The following is a 17,966-nucleotide window of genomic DNA, read 5'->3' on the forward strand; positions in this document are numbered from 1 at the left end:
TGGCGGCTGGGCACTGTGGGGGAGAACTGGAAACTCTGGAAGACCGGTGTTTGAAATGCATCCCAGTCACTTTCTAGCTGTGTGGGCTTTGTGCTGGTTGCTTAATTTCTCATTTGTAAAATGAGGGTGGTAATATTTACTCCGCAGAGTTGTGGTGTCAAAGCCCCTAGCTCAGAAACTGGTGATAAGTAGGTGCTCAGTATCTGGTAACCCTTGTTAATGTTACTTTATATGTTGATCACCAAACTCGCACAGTAGGACCTTTCACAGTGTAGGAGTTGGGGGAAGGAAGGAGGGCAGAGGGGAAGAGCCGTGCAGACTTGCTCAGTCTTTGGTTCTGCCCTGTACGCTCTCACTCAGTCATTTCTACTTTCTAGTATAAGCTAGTAGGAACTCTAGGAAGGCTTGGTGTGGCCAAACAGAATGCCATCAAAAAGATACTTGTCTTCTCTTCCTTTTGCTGGTAAATGTAAACACACCCCCCCACGACCCCGCTTTATGAACCCTGCTCATGTGTGTGCCTTTGAATCCTCAGGTCTCCAGGCTTTGGGTTGTCATTGGTTGCCGAGACCACCAATGGCACCTTCCTCAGTGCTGAACTGGCCTCCAACCCCCAGGGCCAGGGCGCGGCAGTGCTTCCGGAGGACCTCGGCAGGAACTGTGCGAAGCTGCTGCTCGAGGAGATCTATAGGGTATGTCCTCAGCCTCTGCAGGTCTGGGAGCGAAGCCATCAGGAAGTAGTTCATTGTCTCTCACTTTTATTCCTTAGCAACTTTCTTCCCTTCCAAGGGCTTAAGCCAAGGAGTTAATTTGTTCCTTCCCATTTGGCGGTTTAGCATTAACTACTTGAGTGGATTAGGTAAGCTAGTCGGTGAGTAGAGAGATCCAGCCACACTGGTTTGGGAAACAGGGCAGGTAAGTTTAATGGGGAGAGGAAGGAACTAGACAGTCATACAAGAGAGAGACGTAATAAAAATGAAGCCGGTTTGGTGGTGACTGGCCTGTTGAAGAGCACACACCGCCCTGACCAGCAGAGGCACCATCTCTCAGCTCCCCAAGTCCCTGCCGTGGGGGAGTGGAGTCTCACTGTTCCCAGATTTTTCAAGAGAAGCCAGAAATCTGGATTTGTATGTGGCAGTTCAGGTAGAAAAGCATATCGCTAGGCTAGGTTTTGCAGTGTGCTCTGGAGCGGCAAACAACATCTGGGGAAGGCAGTCCTGCATTGGCACACGGTAGAGGCTTGGAAAGATCCAAAAGCAGCAAGAGACAGGACTTCACCACTTACCATTTTGCTTCTGCAGCTCTGCTGTGGGAAACAGCTCAGACCTACCTAGACCAGCCTGTCCTTCCAGTTGCCAGGGTCTTCTCTCTGTCGGTCCATGCAAGCAGCATGTGTGTGCCCCGACACACACTTACTGTGTCCTAAAGGCAGTTGAGCTGGCCTAAAAGAAGCAAGGAGGAAATTGGAAGGGAAGTAAGAATGATGGCTGGAGAAAATAAGAGGAAGCTTCCTGAAAATACTCTTTAAGGTCCATAAGCTTGGGGAGATGAGCGTCACGGATGCAGCTCCAAGGTTTCTGTTATTCTGCACTGTGTTTTGCTTTGGTTCCACATCTGGAAGCTGAAACTTTGCCCTTGGCATGCAGAATCCAGTTTAGGCTTTGTGGGATGTTCACTTCTCTGCTGTGTAGATGCGGCCCCATGTTCTCGAACTGAGTACCGGTGAGAGCTGTCCTCTGGGTGGTTTGCTACTGGGTGGTGTGTGATATTTGTCTTTTCTGTCTAGCTCAAGAGCGTTTCATCTCCACATTTGTCTCTGTGTGTATTCTGGGTTACTAGACTGTTCTGTGGGTCCTTCCTGGAGTCCCCCAGGGAAGCTTTACCCTGGTGAAAGCAACAAAAATCATATGGGAGCCCAGTGAGGTGGGTACAGTGGTGATTTTTTTTTTTTTTCATTCACTTCCTTTTGCCACAGTCATTGATCACTGTGGTAGGGTGATGGCTGGGTCATGGGATCCCTGTACGGGCCTTACTGGGGAAGATAGCTTATAAACAGTCTACTCGCCTGATCCAAGTCAGCATTCTTGAAAATATGTGATTGGTCACAAAGTGGAACAAGTAAGAATGAACTGTTTTCAAGTTACTTAGGATTTGCCGGTCCTAAGTGGCTGTATTTCACGTCCCTCTCATTAAGAGGAAGACAGAGAACCTGTAGGTGTGTCTTTCTTGGAGCGCCTTGGCCCCTGTACTCCCCATTCAACTGGGAAATAGCGAGGAAGGAAACAGCGTGTCAGAGGCGTGCACTCAGGTCTGGCCTCAGCTCTTTGGGTGCTCAGTCAGCCCGACGGTGCTAAACTCGGTGATTTTTGAAAGACGGGCAGTAACCGGAAGCTGGGAGTAAATGTTCAAGAGCTGGTGCTGCCCGTTGCTCAGTTCAGGAAGTTAGTCATCTAGGTTTGTATGAGGAAAGATTGCGTGTTTTACGCGCAGTCCCTGTTGACGTGTGCAGGTGTCCCTTCCTAGGTCCTGTGGTGGCTGGCAGGCCCTCTCCCTGACTGAGGGGTGCTTCTGTCTCTTTCCAGCGGACCTGGGGGCATTGGGAGCGTTGCGTCACAGAACAGCCCCACGGAAGCCCACAGGCACAGCTGGAGTGTGCAAGTTTTGTCTCCCCGTAAAGAGGGGATGAAAAGCCTCCGGGTGAAAGTGCAGCCACAGCCCATCAATCCCCAAGAGAGAAAACATGCAGTCTGGATTAGGTTATTTTATTTTTGTTTACACTCCAGTTAAGTTCTGTTTTATACCATTTCCCTGTGCCTGGACCAGCTTTTCTGCCTTTGTTTTTAATCACTAAGAAAACATCCTTTGTATGTCTATGATCTTTAAGTTTTAAAAGGATGAAAATGCTTTATGCTTTTATGAGTAATTATTTTTAAGATTTTATTTATTAGAGAGTGAGTGCATGTGCAAGCAGGGGGTGGGAGAGGGAGAGGAGGGACAAGCAGACTCCCTGCTGAGCACAGAGCCCAGATGGGGGGGCTGGATCTCACAACCCTGAGATCACGACCTGAGCTGAAATCAAGAGTCAGACGCTCAACCGGCTGAGCCCCCCAGGCGACCCTGTGAATCGTTTTCCCTAGGTGTGCGATGTGACACGGTTTAAATGAGTAATAAAAATCCATCCCTTTGAGGATACGGCTTATTTTTTTTTTTTTTTAAGATTTTATTTATTTATTTGACAGAGAGAGATCACAAGCAGGCAGAGAGGCAGACAGAGAGAGAGAGAGAGAGGGAAGCAGGCTCCCTGCTGAGCAGAGAGCCCGATGCGGGACTCCATCCCAGGACCCTGAGATCATGACCTGAGTCGAAGGCAGCGGCTTAACCACTGAGCCACCCAGGCGCCCCGTACGGCTTATTTTTTATCAAAGTGTTCATCCTCTTCTCTGATCCCGCGTTCCGTTGGCGTCTCCTCGGTTCCCGAGCCCCCTTGATTCTGCGGCAGCTTCTCTCGAGCCACCTTTCTCACCCGTCTGCTGTTGCCCCATCTGCTGCTCCTTCCTTCCACCCTCCTCTCTAACCTCTCTTCTGTTCAGATCTCCCCGAGACACTGATCTCCTCTTTTCACTGATTTCCTCTGTTCAGAGACCTCCGGCTTCTCACTTCCCCAAGATAAAGGCAAAACCCGTGGCCTGTTAGAAAATGCCTGCCTCAGTCTGTCCTTCCTTCTCCCGACACTTTCTCATCCATGTCCTCAGCAGACAGCTTGCGGCCAGTTTTCAACGAGCCCTGGCTGCTCCTTGCCGGCCCTGGGTCCTGTGTCCCCCGTCCTCCTGCCCTTCCCTCTGGGGTCCCCTCAGGCCACCATCCCCAGAGTCTCCCTGTGGTGCCAGCTGAATGACCTCCTGCTCCTGCTGCCTTGGCAGCTCCAGGGCCCATGTCCCCCAACAACTGTGTAGTGCTGCTTCTTCCCGAATTGTCTCTGTGTCTCATCTTCACAGTAAGAGCCAAGCCACTAAGAACAGGGACTGCACCCAGTGCCTTGGCGGTGCCTCCACTGCTCCCTCTGTGGCAGCCTGTACACAGACCCCAACAAATCGATGGCACTAAAATACTGGCCCAGCACAAACGAGAAAGCAGTGAGGATGCTAGAAAAGCAGCACAGTGATAAGAAGGAGAGATGGAGGAGAACAGTTTCATTTTAGGCGGTTAGGAGAGGAAGGAAGCAAGTTGTGTAAGGCAGGCTTAGTGTTGTTGGGCCTCCTCTTCTCCATGGGTCAGGGTGTCCTTTTTAGATGGAAATATATGAGCTGTAACTCTTCTTAAGATTTGCTGAATGAGATAAATATTGTCCTGCAATATCTCCAGGAGTTTGGGAGGAGCAGTGGGTTTTCATAAAGGCTGGCAGTAGCATAAACCCCCTCATTTTCTGACTCCGTTGTCACAAATGAAGTCCAACAGCAGAGAAGGGGTGTCTGCGCCTGAGCACTGACTTATTCTCCACCTCGCACGCACCCCAAAGGACCGAGGCATGGCCACAGAAGCAGCAGTGGAGGGGTACCCGTTCCATTCACAGTCCGGGAGAGCCACGCCCGGAAACAGGGTGTCTCACCGTGATGCTTACAAAATACATGGAGACCCTGGGTCATCCTGCTTTCTCTGTGCACGATGTTTGAATTGTTTTCCATCAAGTTCTCCCTGGAAGGGTGATGAGAAGTAAACACACTTTGAAGGGGACAAATGTCAACTGCCATAACGCATGCGTCGGCGGAAGCAAAACGGCAGAAATGGTGGAGAAATTCAGGAATGAAAGAAGGAAGGCAGTCAAAGCAGTCTTGTTCTGATATGAAGGAAAAGGAAGGGAGGGTGGGGGGCAGTAATGCATAAGCAAACAGTATGAATGGAGGGATTGATCATGGCAGTTCTCCAGTGTTAAAGCACACGGGGAGAGAGATGAGCAGCTCCTGGAACGGGCCCGCAGTTTCTGAGTGTAACAGAATGTGTGCGTTGGTGAGACCCCTGGAAGGTGATGGTCCGTTCACGCCAAATCAGCTCCAGGACCGGTCACATAAAGAGAGGCAGCATTCATGTAGCCCTGGGTAGCGAACTGTACATTGCCTAGAGCTGATTACGTGTTTCTGCTTGTATGTCCTGCCACTGCTTTCCTTACAAAGACAACGTCTTATTTTTCACTGGTTACAGCTCAGTAAACGCATGGGCTCCGTGATTACCGGTGTTTTTATTAAGCTGTTCCTTTCATGCCCTAACGCTAGTTGGTATAAGGGTTACTGTTAAAGGACCAGCCCTCTGTTTTATTTCCGCTTGAACTTTGTAGTCTGCGTTTCTGTGATTCTGATGCTCTGGGCTCTGCGGTTATTTCCTTCCCTCTGTTTTGTTCGATTTTCCATTTTCTGGTTGGTACAACGATTAATCTTTAAAGTGTTTGTGTTTACAGGGTGGATGTGTGGACTCGACCAATCAGAGCCTAGCTCTGTTGCTTATGACCCTTGGACAGCAGGATGTCTCCAAAGTCCTCCTCGGACCGCTGTCTCCCTACACGTGAGTGGTTCCCCCAGCCTCACCGCGCTGTCCGGTTTAAACTTCCAGGTGCTCAGAACAACCCAGGTGCTGGGCCTTACGCAGCTCGTCTCCGTGAACACCTGCTTGTACTGATGGGTAGAGAGCCGGAGGCCGTCCCCCTAAACCTGGTGTTTAGCAAGGATTTTGCTTCCATTCTCTCTTGTAGCTTCACCATTCCCGTCTGTCATTGTCATTCTCATGTCATCTGTTACGTGACAAATACTGGGCAGTTCTCCTGTGTGTGCTTTAGGTTTTGTTTCCATTTTGGAGGTAAACTCCTGGTTCTGTTATAGGTTGGATTTTGTTGTTAGTTTTTTAAATCCCCCTTTTCCTTCATTGTGACAAAGAGGACTGTCTTTTTGTCCAAGTTGATAGGGTGTGAGCTGGCTGGAAAGATGAAGGAGGAGGCAAAGTTCAAAGTCCTGCTGCTGGACCAGCGGGGAAATTAGAGAGGTGACTTTGAGGTCAGGGTGTTGTCCGAAGTTGACCGCTGAGGCATGAGAGCAAGCATTCTCTGAAAAGAGCAGCTCAGACCTAGTGATAAACAAGACTTAAATGATACACGGCGGAGTAGAAGGAGCATTTCCCATTGATAGCAACAGCCTCTGAGCACTGACCTCTGCGTGTATGTGCGTGCGTGTGTATCTACCTGACACCCTTACGTGGTCCTCTGTGGGTGGGAGTGGGCGGGGTGGGCCTCGTGTGGGCAGAGATCTTCAGGTAGATCTGAGACTGAACTGTCCTTTTTCGGTTATCATGGTACCGATGCTGTCTCTCGGAAAGGTACAGTACTGTGATAACTGAAGAATGGTGGTGCCATCACCTTGGGAGGGGCGCGCCCCGCACGGCTGGGGGACCAGGGGGCTGGGGGGGGAGTCTAATCCCGCCACGGCTGGAGGACCAGGGGGCTGGGGGGGAGTCTAATCCCGCCACGGCTGGGGGACCAGGGGGCTGGGGGGGAGTCTAATCCCGCCACGGCTGGGGGACCAGGGGGCTGGGGAGGAGTCTAATCCCGCCACGGCTGGGGGACCAGGGGGCTGGGGGGGGGAGTCTAATCCCGCCACGGCTGGGGGACCAGGGGGCTGGGGGGGAGTCTAATCCCGCCACGGCTGGGGGACCAGGGGGCTGGGGAGGAGTCTAATCCCGCCACGGCTGGGGGACCAGGGGGCTGTGGGGGAGTCTAATGGAGGCTTTTTTTTTTTTTGGATTGGTGGTGGGAGGTTGTTTAGGAACAAGGAACTGGAAGAGTTAACATTCTGTTAACAGAGGGGGAGGGCTGGTAAGCAGGAGAGTGGTGAGGACCACACTGTCTCCTGATAGCTCCTGTAAAGTATTTCACAGCACGGGAGACGGGAAATTGAGTAAGTGGCACCCTGGCCCCGGGAGTCAGCACTGCTAAGATAGACTTTGTAACTCGGGCAGTTAGAGAGGGGGGTCAAGGCTGGGAGCACAGCACCCTGAGTGCAGAGACTGGCTGCCTGTGGGGAGTTTGCGGGCTGTGGCGGATGGTCTGGGCCTGCTGCGGCCCCTCTAGCAGGTGGGGCTCTCGCGGCGGCGGCTTCCCAGCCTCTGCTCTGGGGCCTCCGAGGGCCTGACTGCTCGCACAGCATGAGGTTGTGTCTAGAAACATGTGTGGTCGTGGGGCATGGGGTTTGGCAGAATATTATGTGAAAAATGGAATGTATATTTTTATTTTTCCTTGACAGTTTTTTTTCTTTTTTGCTTTTGGAGATATTTTTTTTTTCCCCCAGTTTGGCTCCAAGGCCTTTATAACCTTTTCAAGTCAGCCGCCCCTGTGGAGATGGTCAAGAAGTAACTGAACATTTTTTAAAGTTTCTGTGTCCTTGACTCCCTCCGCACCAAACATTAATCACAGTGTCCTGTCTTCCAGAGATCTTGCCTAAATTACAACATCTCTTGGGAAAACAAAGTGGTCTGCTCTGACTGGAGCTGTAGAAGGGTAGGACACATTGCAAAATTATGTGTTTTGAGGCTTGGGGCTGGGCTTTAAAGGACATTTATCCTCTGGATTACCTGCCTCCCAGGCTTCGTGTAAGGGAGGGGGCAGCCTACCTTCTTTTTGGTTAAACTAGCACAAGGGTGGGGGCCAGGGAGTTTATTTTTGAAGCTGGATCTGATTGGGACCCTCTTTGCTTTCTCATCATGGAAGGCTCCAGTGGCCCAAAGTGATGAAGAGGCAAAGGCGTGAAGAAGTATATGTCATTGAGGGACCTGGTAAGCGAAGTTGACATAGGATTTGTGAACAGTTAAGGGTGAAAAGGGACAGAATCCATAATCAGGACGATCATACTTGGGGGGAATAGTTGATTGTAATCAGATTCATTCAGGAGCTTTTGAGATCAAACTGTCACGCTTACTTTAATGAGCCGTTAAAGTCATAAAAATTTGTTTTCTGAAACCTGATTTCTGACCAAAACCAGAACCTTGGTTTAAAGAAGTGTATTCTGGCACTTGGCACATTTTGAGTTTTATAAATAGCTTTTCCAATATCTGTTTACAGAGCACTGGGATTAAGGATCCCCCCTCCCCGCTGGTGCAGTGTTGCTTTCAAATCCTTCTGGAAAATAAGGGTCTCTATGTTCTTCCCTTCTTTTCTTCCTCTCTCTGTTTTATTTCAGGAGATTGCTGTTGGTGGTTTTCTGTGTTACTTGAGAAAGTAAGTCTACCTGTGTGAAGTTCTTCAGGAAGTTCAGAGAGATTTTTTTTGTCAGTAGAATAAAATAGTATTAAATGGCATGCTAGTGTGTGTATAATCTATTTTTGTTGAATTTATTGAGTTTCCGATTGTTATAGTTGTGAAAGTAGCTCTGCCTTCCCCTCAAAAAGCTTAACTTCAGAGTTCAGGAAAGGATTTACACTTTATTTAAAGGCAGGGTGTACAAGAAGAATAAATATTAATCAGCATCTCAATTAGCACTTGGGGAAATTATTCACGGCCAGAGGCTGCGGTCCCAGAGTGTGCTGTGTTCTGCTTGTGTGTAGGCATCGAGTCCTCTGGATTTCAGGTGCGGCTCTGCCCCAGAGCTCGGGACAGTGTGGACCAGGCACTGGACACCCTGAGCTTCTGTCTCTTCAGTAGAGACGGTGATGGTCCTGAAGTCATGGGTTTGTGGAGATACAGGGAGGCGTGAAAGAGGTCGAGCACTCAGCCCTCCCAGCCGTGCAGTGGACCTCACGGAGCTCAGTCGATGCCAGGAGCCGAGGTTTGTTCCTGGGTGTCCCCTCGGCCTGGGAAGTCCAGCCTCCTGGTAAGGTCACTGTGGACACCAGGAGGCCTAGGAAACCTGTTTCGGGTGTTCTTGGACCTGAAGTCACTGTAAATTGTCTGCTCAGCTCTCTCTAAATCTGTATTCATTGTGACAGGCCTCCTGCAGTTATGTTACTGAACACACTGCACATTTTTTGTGTGTGTGTGATTCCCAAGAATTCTGCAGGCTCCGTTTATTTAATGAACACTTACAGTGTGTACTGTTGTCCAGATGTTAAGGTGCTTTAAAAAGTACGAACTCATGTAGTTTTCATGACCCATATCGACCCTGTGGGGGCGGTAAAGGCAGGAAGGAACTCGTGCTTCCATTTTCCAGGTGAGGGGATTGAGGCTGGAGAGGTCAAGTCCTGTGCCCTGGGGACACACAGATCAGCCAGTGGGGTTCTGACCCAGACAGGCTCGTCCAGAGTCCCTGCTTTCCTGACGCACTGTGCTCTTGTGTAAGAGTGGGATTCCGTCCACATCGCTGGGCCCCAGCCGCCTCCCTGCTGCATCTTGTCAGAGACCTCGCTTCAGATTCTGCTGTAAAATGATCTCCTTCTATCTTTAGTTAGAAGTCTAAAATAAACCAGGCCACTTTGTTTTTTCCCCCCTCACTTTAATAAATGACTTCTTTCCTCTGCTTGTGAAGTGCTGGGGAGAGAGAGCCCAGTGTCCTTGTTCACACCGGCTGACTGCGGCCGTCGGCTCCCCCAGTCTGCCCCACAGCTGCGGCAGACCAGATGAGGGAGCCCCCGCGGTGTGGGCTCATTTGCTTAGCTGCTCTCTGCAGGCTAGTGCGGCCTGCTCCACCTTACCTCTGGGGAGTGCAGGAAGTCCTGCAAAGCCCTGTCCCTTCTCTTATGCTCTTTGTACCCCAGAATGTATTTGGCATGGGGGAAAAGCCAGGCATATCCTTACTTTTCAGATGAAAAGAGTGAAGTAGTTAAATTCAGTTGTAAAGGTGGCAGGAAGCAGAGAGTCGGGCTGGGGGAGATGTGAGGTAGCCGGGTTTGGCGGAGAACTCGCTGTAAACATTCGTTCTTGGAATAGAGGTCAACAGGCTTCAGGAAAGCCACGGTTGGGCAGAAAAAGCACCACCTTTGTGTATTTTTAAAAGCTGATCTGTCATGACTTTGGGGTCCCATTGAACAGATCCTCTTCCTACCCCTGAAATTTTCCCCTCAACTTCCAGAGCAACACCTTAGGCCTGAGAAGCAGGTAACCCTAATTTCTAAGTGACTTGGTGATGCAGGAGGCAGGACTCTCTGTCAGGTTTTGTGTCTGTGGAGCTGCCACACAGAGGCCTCTCTCAGGATCCTGGCACCCCCGCTGTGTCAGACTTCAGAAGGGTGACCTGGTGAGGGGGGCTGGTGTTTAAGGGGTGGGGTGGGCCACGTGGCAAGTCGCAGGCAGTTGGGGTTCAACGGGCAGGTGCCCGTGAGCCCAGTGGACTTCACCTGTTGACCAACAGAGGTGGTGGGAAACCACCCTTTGAAAATACACAGGAAAAATGATCTCTGTGCACCAGTAGTCTCTGAAACATATTTGTCAGATGGACCAAAGGCTTTCATAGGAAAGTATTTTTCTACAAAAGGATTATTGTTTTTGGTTTTGTTTTTTCTTGAAAATAAATCTTCACTTTTTCCTGAGCAACAACCAAAAAGCTCACTGTACATTGTCTAAGTCAGGAGTTCAAATCCTTCACTCAGGAGTGGTGTAGAGAGAATTCCAGTTGTCCAAAACGGTGGGTCTGCAGAGCCGCCGGGTACACCTTGCAGGTGGTCCCAGTGTCCCACCGAGCGGCCGAGCTGCTGTCAGCGGGCCACAGCCCCTCCTGTGTGTGGCCCTGTGCTTGTGTCCAAGAGGTGTGAGTCTGCCGGGTGGTGCTGGGGAGAGAGGGAAGGGGGCCGTCCTGCTCCGGGAGGCACAGCCGCAGCCGCACAGAGCTACGTGTGGTGGAGGGCGCAGGTCCGTGAGGACGTGACTTGCTGAATTCCCGCAGGAGATGGTTAGGATTTAACACCATCTGGTTATTTCTCAGCTTCTGGAGAAGCGGCTTCTGGGGAAGCCATTCTGAAGCCTCGCCGCGGCCCCTTCATGCAGGCCTCCTCAGACAGGCAGAGGGGCTGGCGGAACATCTTGTAGGATGTGGACCCGACTTTGCTTTTGCTACAAACACCCGAGGCTGCAAATATGTGGGCCTGTGTTTCCCCGGCCTGCGCCAACAGCTCAGGGGCGCGCGGAGGCCCTTTGGGGGTTCTGCCAGCTGCCGAGGGCGTCTGGGTTTTCCAGCACAGTCCAGCGGTTCACCGCGCGGCAGGCTGGGGAGGCTGCGGGAGCAGAGCGCGCCCTGGGCGGGTGCGGGGGCTCAGGCGGCGACCGAACAGGCCGTGCGCTTCTCGGAACAGAGACAAGTGGGGAGATGGCCGCCGCCGCCTGCCCGCTGCCTGCAGATGTCGAGTGTTTATCTGTGGGTTCGATGTGTTTGTTTTCTCTCCTGGGACAGGGTGGGGGACGTGGTGGGGCTGGGACAGAGAGCAAGAAACTGGCCATTTCAGTTGGCGAGGAGGACGGGGACGCCCGCAGGAGAGAAACGGGCTTCCCTTCCAGCTGAGAGCGAGGACGCCGCCTGGCAAAGGCAGCCTTGGGTCCCGAGCCCCCTTCCGGGCCTCACGCAGCTGGTAGGGTGCCAGCGGGGGGCCTGAGCTTTCGCCCCAGATGGGGGCTGTGTCCTGGGGGCGCTTTACTAGAGGCTCAGCAGGCAGTGGCGACACAGCTTTGCAGAAGCATTAATTAGACACCACAAACTGAGCCAGGCATACTGTGGAAACCAGAGAGCCTGCTGGCCGAGGAGGCTTTTGTAGGAGAGTTGCCAAACGGGAGGTAACTTTAAAGATGGGGGTGAAGAGAGAGCAGAGAAGCAAGGGACTTCTGTGCCGGCGTGCCCCACGCACCAGAACTGCTTCCCAGCACAGTTAACTGTTTCTTCTCTTTGTCCTTGAGGTGCAGGTCATGCTGGCCAGACTTCTGAGGAGTTGTCCCACCCCCTTTCCCTCATTTGTAGACTGAAGGACAGACAGACAGGAGGGGTGCGAAATTCACCACAGTAGGGTTTGTGCTCACTTGGATATATACTGTGTGAGGCTGTTAGCCGGGCCTAGTACTTTTGAATTTCACGAATATTGTATATTTTTTTGAACAGCTGTATTTTTTTTAAATGCTGCTTCTTCTTTTTTTTTTTTTTTTAGGATTTTATTTATTTATTTGAGATGGAGAATGAGTTAGAGAGAGAGAGCATGGGGGTGAGGGTCAGAGGGAGAAGCAGACTCCCTGCTGAGCAGGGAGCCCGACGCTGAACTCGATCCTGGGATGCCAGGATCATGACCTGAGCCAAAGGCAGTCGCTTAACCAGCTGAGCCACCCAGGTGCTCCTTGAACAGCTACATTGAGATATAATTCACCTACCACACAGTTTACCCATTTAAAGTATACAGTTCAGGGGTGCCTAGATGGCTCAGTCAGTTAAGCGTCTGACTCATGGTTTTAGCTCAGGTCGTGATCTCAGCGTCATGTGATTGAGCCCCACATCGGGCTCCCTGCTTAGTGGGGAGTCTGCTCAAGATTGTCTTCCTCTGCCCCTCCCCCACAGGTGCGTGCACGTGTCCGTGTGTGCTCTCTCTCTAAAATAAATAAGTAAATCCTAAAAAAAAAAAATACAGTGTACAATTCAGTGGTTTTCTGTGTACTCCCAGAGTTGTGTAACCATAACCACAGTTTCAGAACAGCCCTAATTTTAGAACGTGTTTACCACCACAGAAAGAAGCTCTTTGCCCATTCACGGTTATTCCCCACTCTTCTTGCTCCCCCCAAGCCCTGGGCAACCACTAATCTGCTTTTTGCCTCTGTTGTTTGCCTGTTCTGGCCATTTCATACAATATGTGGTCTTTCGTGACTGGCTTCTTTGAGCACAATGTTTTCAGAGTTCATCCATGCCGTGGCGTGTGTCCGTACTGTGCTCCTTTTCAAGGCCAAATAATACTCCATTGTAGAGACACCCCGCCTCTTGTTCATCCATTCATCCGTTGACTGGCATTTGGGTTGTTCCTACTTTTTTGGCTGTTACGAATAATGCTAGCGCCAGCATTCGTGTCAAGCTCTTGTGTGGGTGTGTTCCACTTCTCTGTGGTTGTACCTGCAGGGGGGTCACTGGATCATGTGGGAAGTCCTTACTGAAGACTTAACTGCCGGACGGTTGTCCACAGGGCCACGCCGGATTAACATTCCAGCCAGCAGTGCCGAGGCGACTGACTGCTTCACATCCTCACTCAGACACGGAAGGGCTCTCTGTTTGATTGTGGCCATCCTGTGGGGTGTGAAATGGGATCTTCTAGTCGTTTTGATTTTCATTTCCCTAAAATGACTAACAGTGTTGAGTGTCTTTTCATGTGCTTATTAGCTATTTGTATGTCTTTGGAGAAATATCTATTCAGATCCTTTGCCCATCTTGGATTTTTGGGTTTTTTTATTACTCAGTTGTAAGATTTCTTTATATTCTCAATACCAGACCCTTATCAGATACATGATTTGCAAATATTATTTTTTTTCATCCTGGGAATTGTCTTTTTACTTTCTTGATAATGTCCTTGGTTGCACAAAAGATTTTAATTTTGAAAGGGATGCCTGGGTGGCTCAGTCATTAAGCGTTTGCCTTCAGCTCAGGTCATGGTCCCAGGGTGCTGGGATGGAGCCCCGCATCGGGTTCCCTGCTCTGCTGGAAGCCTGCTTCTCCATCTCCCACTCCCCTAGCTTGCATTCCCTCTCTCACTGTGTCTCTCTCTGTCAAATAAATAAATAAAATCTTAAAAAAAAATAAGATTTTGATGAAGTGCAATTTATGTTTTTACTTCTATCACTCTTTTTTTTTTTAAAGATTTTATTTATTTAACAGAGAGAGATCACAAATGGACAGAGAGGCAAGCAGAGAGAGAGAGGGGAGGAAGCAGGCTCCCTGCGGAGCAGAGAGCACGATGTGGGACTCGATCCCAGGACCCTGAGATAATGACCTGAGCTGAAGGCAGAGGCTCAACCCACTGAGCCACCCAGGCGCCCCTATCACTCTGCTTTTTTTTTTTTTTTTTTTTAAGATTTTATTTTATTTATTTGAGAGAGAGAGACAGTGAGAGAGAGCATGAGCGAGGAGAAGGTCAGAGGGAGAAGCGGACTCCCCATGGAGCTGGGAGCCTGATGTGGGACTCGATCCCGGGACTCCAGGATCACGCCCTGAGCCGGAGGCAGTCGTTTAACCAACTGCGCCACCCAGGCGTCCCTATCACTCTGCTTTTGATGTTGTTTGTAAGAAACCAGTGTCCAGCCCAAGATCATGAGATTTTCTCCTGTGAGTTTCATGTGTTAGCTGTTAAATTAAATTGAGGCCCTTAATCCATCTTGAGTTAATTTTTGTGTATGATGTGAGGAAGGGGCCCAGCTTCATCTTTCTGCACGCGGGGCTGTCCCAGCAGCATTTGTTGAAAAGACTATATATTTCACCTTTGAATTACTTCGTACCCCTTTTGAAAATCAGTTCACCATAAATGTGTGGGTTTATTTCTTGACTCTCCACTCTTTCCGGTTGGTCTTTGTGTCTAGAATCAATATTTTGAAAGCTTCTCAGGTAATTCCATGTGCAGGCAGGGTTAGAACCACATGGCTAGGGTCGGGAGTTTGGACAGTGCAGTTGGGAGGCCGTAGGACACATGGTTGCTGGATACTTCATCACTGAGATGCAGACCATATCTTCTTAACTAAACCAGTGTCCCCAAACTTTCCTGATTAAGAATCACCAGGGAGGGGCACCTGGGTGGCTCCGTCAGTGAAGCGTCTGCCTTCAGCTCAGGTCATGATCCTGGGATCCTGGGATGGAGCCCCGCATCAGGCTACCTGCTCAGTGGGCAGCCTACTTCTCTCTCTGTCAGTCTCCCTGCTTTTGTTCACTTTCTCTTTCTCTGTCAATTAAATAAATAAAATCTTAAAAAAAAAAAAAAGTCACCAGGGTCCTTGTTAAGAAGAGAGTTCTGGCCCTTGTACATTAGGGAGACAGGGCCTGTAAGGGGTGGGGAAGGGCGGACTTTGTGTTGGCCTGTGCTTCCAGGCTCTACTATGTGGGCCCTTGCTCCCTACCGGTTGTTAGTTGAATAGAACCTTCGGGGACTTGTGTGTCTAGTGAACTCTCCAGGTGAGTCTTATGGTCAAGGCCAGCTGGGAACATGCTGCATCTGCTAGGGCAGACCAGTAGAAGCCTGCTTACCTGTCCCTTGGCCTTTCCATGGAATAGCTGTTCCCAAGGTACTGTTGAGATGACGCCATCATTCTGTCTTAAAGGAGATGACAAGAAACAGCCCTATGAAACTCTGCATCACATTTACTGTGAGCTCCTCCCTGGCCACCTCGTTTAATATGGCCGGCTGTATACACACAAACATGTTGTACCCACATTTCTTCCCACCCCCTTGCCTTGTTTTCTTTCTTTAAATTTCCACAGTTAGAGAGTATTTAACTTGTCTACCCCACTACATTGACAACTCCCTGAGAGAAGGGATTTTTTTTGTTGACTGCAACATCCCTAACACCAAGCACTGTTCTTGGTACAACGTACACACTCAGTATAGTGTGTGGAGTGAATGGAAGGGTTATATTGAAGTTGAGGAGTGAAGAGAGACACTGTCAGTTTTGGCCTCTGCTTGGTTGTCCGGCGTGTTGCTGTGAGTCACGGGAGTGCGTGTGTATCTCTCTGCATGTTAGTCTCAAAGACTAACGCTGTATTTATGTCCACTCGAACGGCATGGGGCCAGATGACTTACGTGTCGTGTACTAACCTTGGACCTTTAAAAATCTAATTTATCTTGTATTGTTTGCATCTCCATAGGCTGTCCAAATCCACTTTGGAAAATGGCGGGCTGTGAATAAATACTATTTAATGAGCTTTGACTGAGATGTTCTTAATTTTAGATATTCTTGATCTGTGAAAAGTAAAGGCTTGGGTTCTAGATGGGGGAAGGAGAACTTTTTTTTGAAAATGGAATTCCTTTTTCACCCCTCCCTCGTTTTTTGTTTTTGTATTTCGTTTGTTTGTTTTTTCCTTTTTAGGATAGAATTTTTGCGGCATTTGAAGAGCTTTTTCCAGATTATGTTTAAAATTGAAACCAAGCCATGTGGTGAAGAACTCAAGGGTGGGGATAAAGTGCTGATGACCTGTGTTGGCATCGGTTTCTCCAACCTTAGCAAGACCCTCAAGTGATACTCTCACCAGACAAGGCCCCAACGCCTACAAGCAAAGCAGAAACTGCCACGGACACCCAACAGGACCAAGTCCAAATTCATCCAGGGCAGGTTATGCTCTTACATTAAGGATTTCTTTTTTTTTTTTTTTTTTACATTAAGGATTTCTTAACTTTCCATTAAAAAAAAAAAAATCAGTATATTCGAAGAAAAGACATCTCTGTATCATGTGGCTTCTAGCTGTTTTTGCAGTGGCGCTGACATTCCTCAGGAGGCCCAGTCACGCCGAGTGCACCCTTGGCTCACCTGATGACAAGTATGCCTTCAGGACACAGTTTTGCTGCTAGAACAACCTCCCACTGCATTCCTGGGCTTCCGGCGTGTGGAGCCTGTCACCGTTCTTCCTGCAAGGGCTGATGTGCTGAGCCTTGGTTTCCGGGTAGGGGTTACTGAGATAACACAGGGCGACGTGCACTGCTCGCGCGTGTCAGGATCGGTCTGTGAAGCTCACCGGTGCCTCGTCCTCTGAGTGGACTGACGTCTTGGAGGCAGGTGTCGCCCCCCTGTCTGGTTCATCGTATGTGTGTGGGGGGCGAGGAGTGCCTGGGGAGGGCAGGGGTCCATTAAAGTTATTGGATATTTTCTCTATCTAAGGTGTGCGGTACATTTTCTTATTTTATCCTTATGGTAGCTCTGCAATATGGATTTTATTAAATTCTTAAGAAAATCCACGGAGGGTGTTTTATCCCTTTGAAGTTTATAATGTAAAGACAGTAGATGTACTGATTTAAAGTGCTGCATGTAATAGTGTCAGAGTCTGGAATTGGGCCCGACTTGCAAGCTCCCAAGTCAGACGGTTACTGCCCCATGGATGCTAGCGGAAGGCCTGCAGATCTTAGGTCCGAGATAGAGAACTTTGTAATTGGAGCACAACAAGCAGCATGAACCTCATGTTTGGATCGGATTCCCCTGTCCCCCAAGTCCCACAGTGACGACATGAGGCAGGGGTGGGGGGCAGGACGATGCCGAGCCCGCAGTGGGCTTGCCTTGCGGCCGAGGAGCCTGCACGCTCGGGGGCTCCTCCTCTTCCAGCCGGCCTGCTCTTTCTTCCAGATGGGGACATTACCGCATCCCTCAGGACTGCTTGCTGGGAGCACCCTTAGGACAAAGGGCCCAGGGAAAGACCTCCCGAGCAAGGACATGCAGGAACGCTCGGACAACTAACAGAGTCTACATTTGGTAGGTGTATGGGGCCACAGTTGGCAGGAAAGAAAAGATCTAATTCTTTCTACGAGGATTCAAAATGGTATTCTCCACCTGGGGGCTGCAGGTGGTTTGAAGGAAGGAAAGATCTTTCTCTCCCCAATCTTTGTACCCTTTCTTTTCGGGGGAAAGGGATGAGAGAAAGTCTGCGCCATCATGACTGGGGGTGTGGGAAGATGGGAGATGTAAGCCTCACATGGCAGAAAGCCAGGCCTTTTGGAACGATGGCATTCCACTTACTGAGAACTTTACGTAGCTGTTAGTTTTTGTTATGCATAAGAAAAGAACACAAACTGGGGCACCTGGGTGGCTCAGTGGGTTAAGCTTCTGCCTTCAGCTCAGGTCATGATCTCAGCTGAGCCCCACATTGGGCTCTCTACTTGGTGGGGAGCCTGCTTCCCCCTCTCTCTCTTTGCCTGCCTCTCTGCCTACTTGTGATCTCTCTGTCAAATAAATAAATAAAATCTTAAAAAAAAAAAAAAAGAAATGAACACAAACTTAGCAGTTGAGAACAATACCCATGTATCCCCTTCATTCTCTAGGTTGGAGGTGCTGGTGGCCTTGGCTAGATTCTCTGCTTACA

The 17,966-nt window shown here is 49.8% G+C and overlaps 1 protein-coding gene across 1 annotated transcript in view; it reads left to right on the forward strand.

The window, feature by feature from the left end:
* Positions 1-16,768, forward strand: part of RCL1 (RNA terminal phosphate cyclase like 1) — a 67,955-nt gene extending 51,187 nt beyond the window's left edge. The window contains exons 7-9 of the mRNA XM_044265991.1: positions 536-692; positions 5,450-5,553; positions 15,989-16,768. Of these exons, the coding sequence (XP_044121926.1) occupies positions 536-692; positions 5,450-5,553; positions 15,989-16,139 (412 nt within the window). The 3' untranslated portion in view covers positions 16,140-16,768. The remainder of the gene's footprint in view (positions 1-535; positions 693-5,449; positions 5,554-15,988) is intronic.
* Positions 16,769-17,966: the final 1,198 nt, after the last annotated feature.

Source organism: Neovison vison, chromosome 9 (assembly GCF_020171115.1).
Source record: "Neovison vison isolate M4711 chromosome 9, ASM_NN_V1, whole genome shotgun sequence".
NCBI classification, from domain to species: domain Eukaryota; kingdom Metazoa; phylum Chordata; class Mammalia; order Carnivora; family Mustelidae; genus Neogale; species Neogale vison.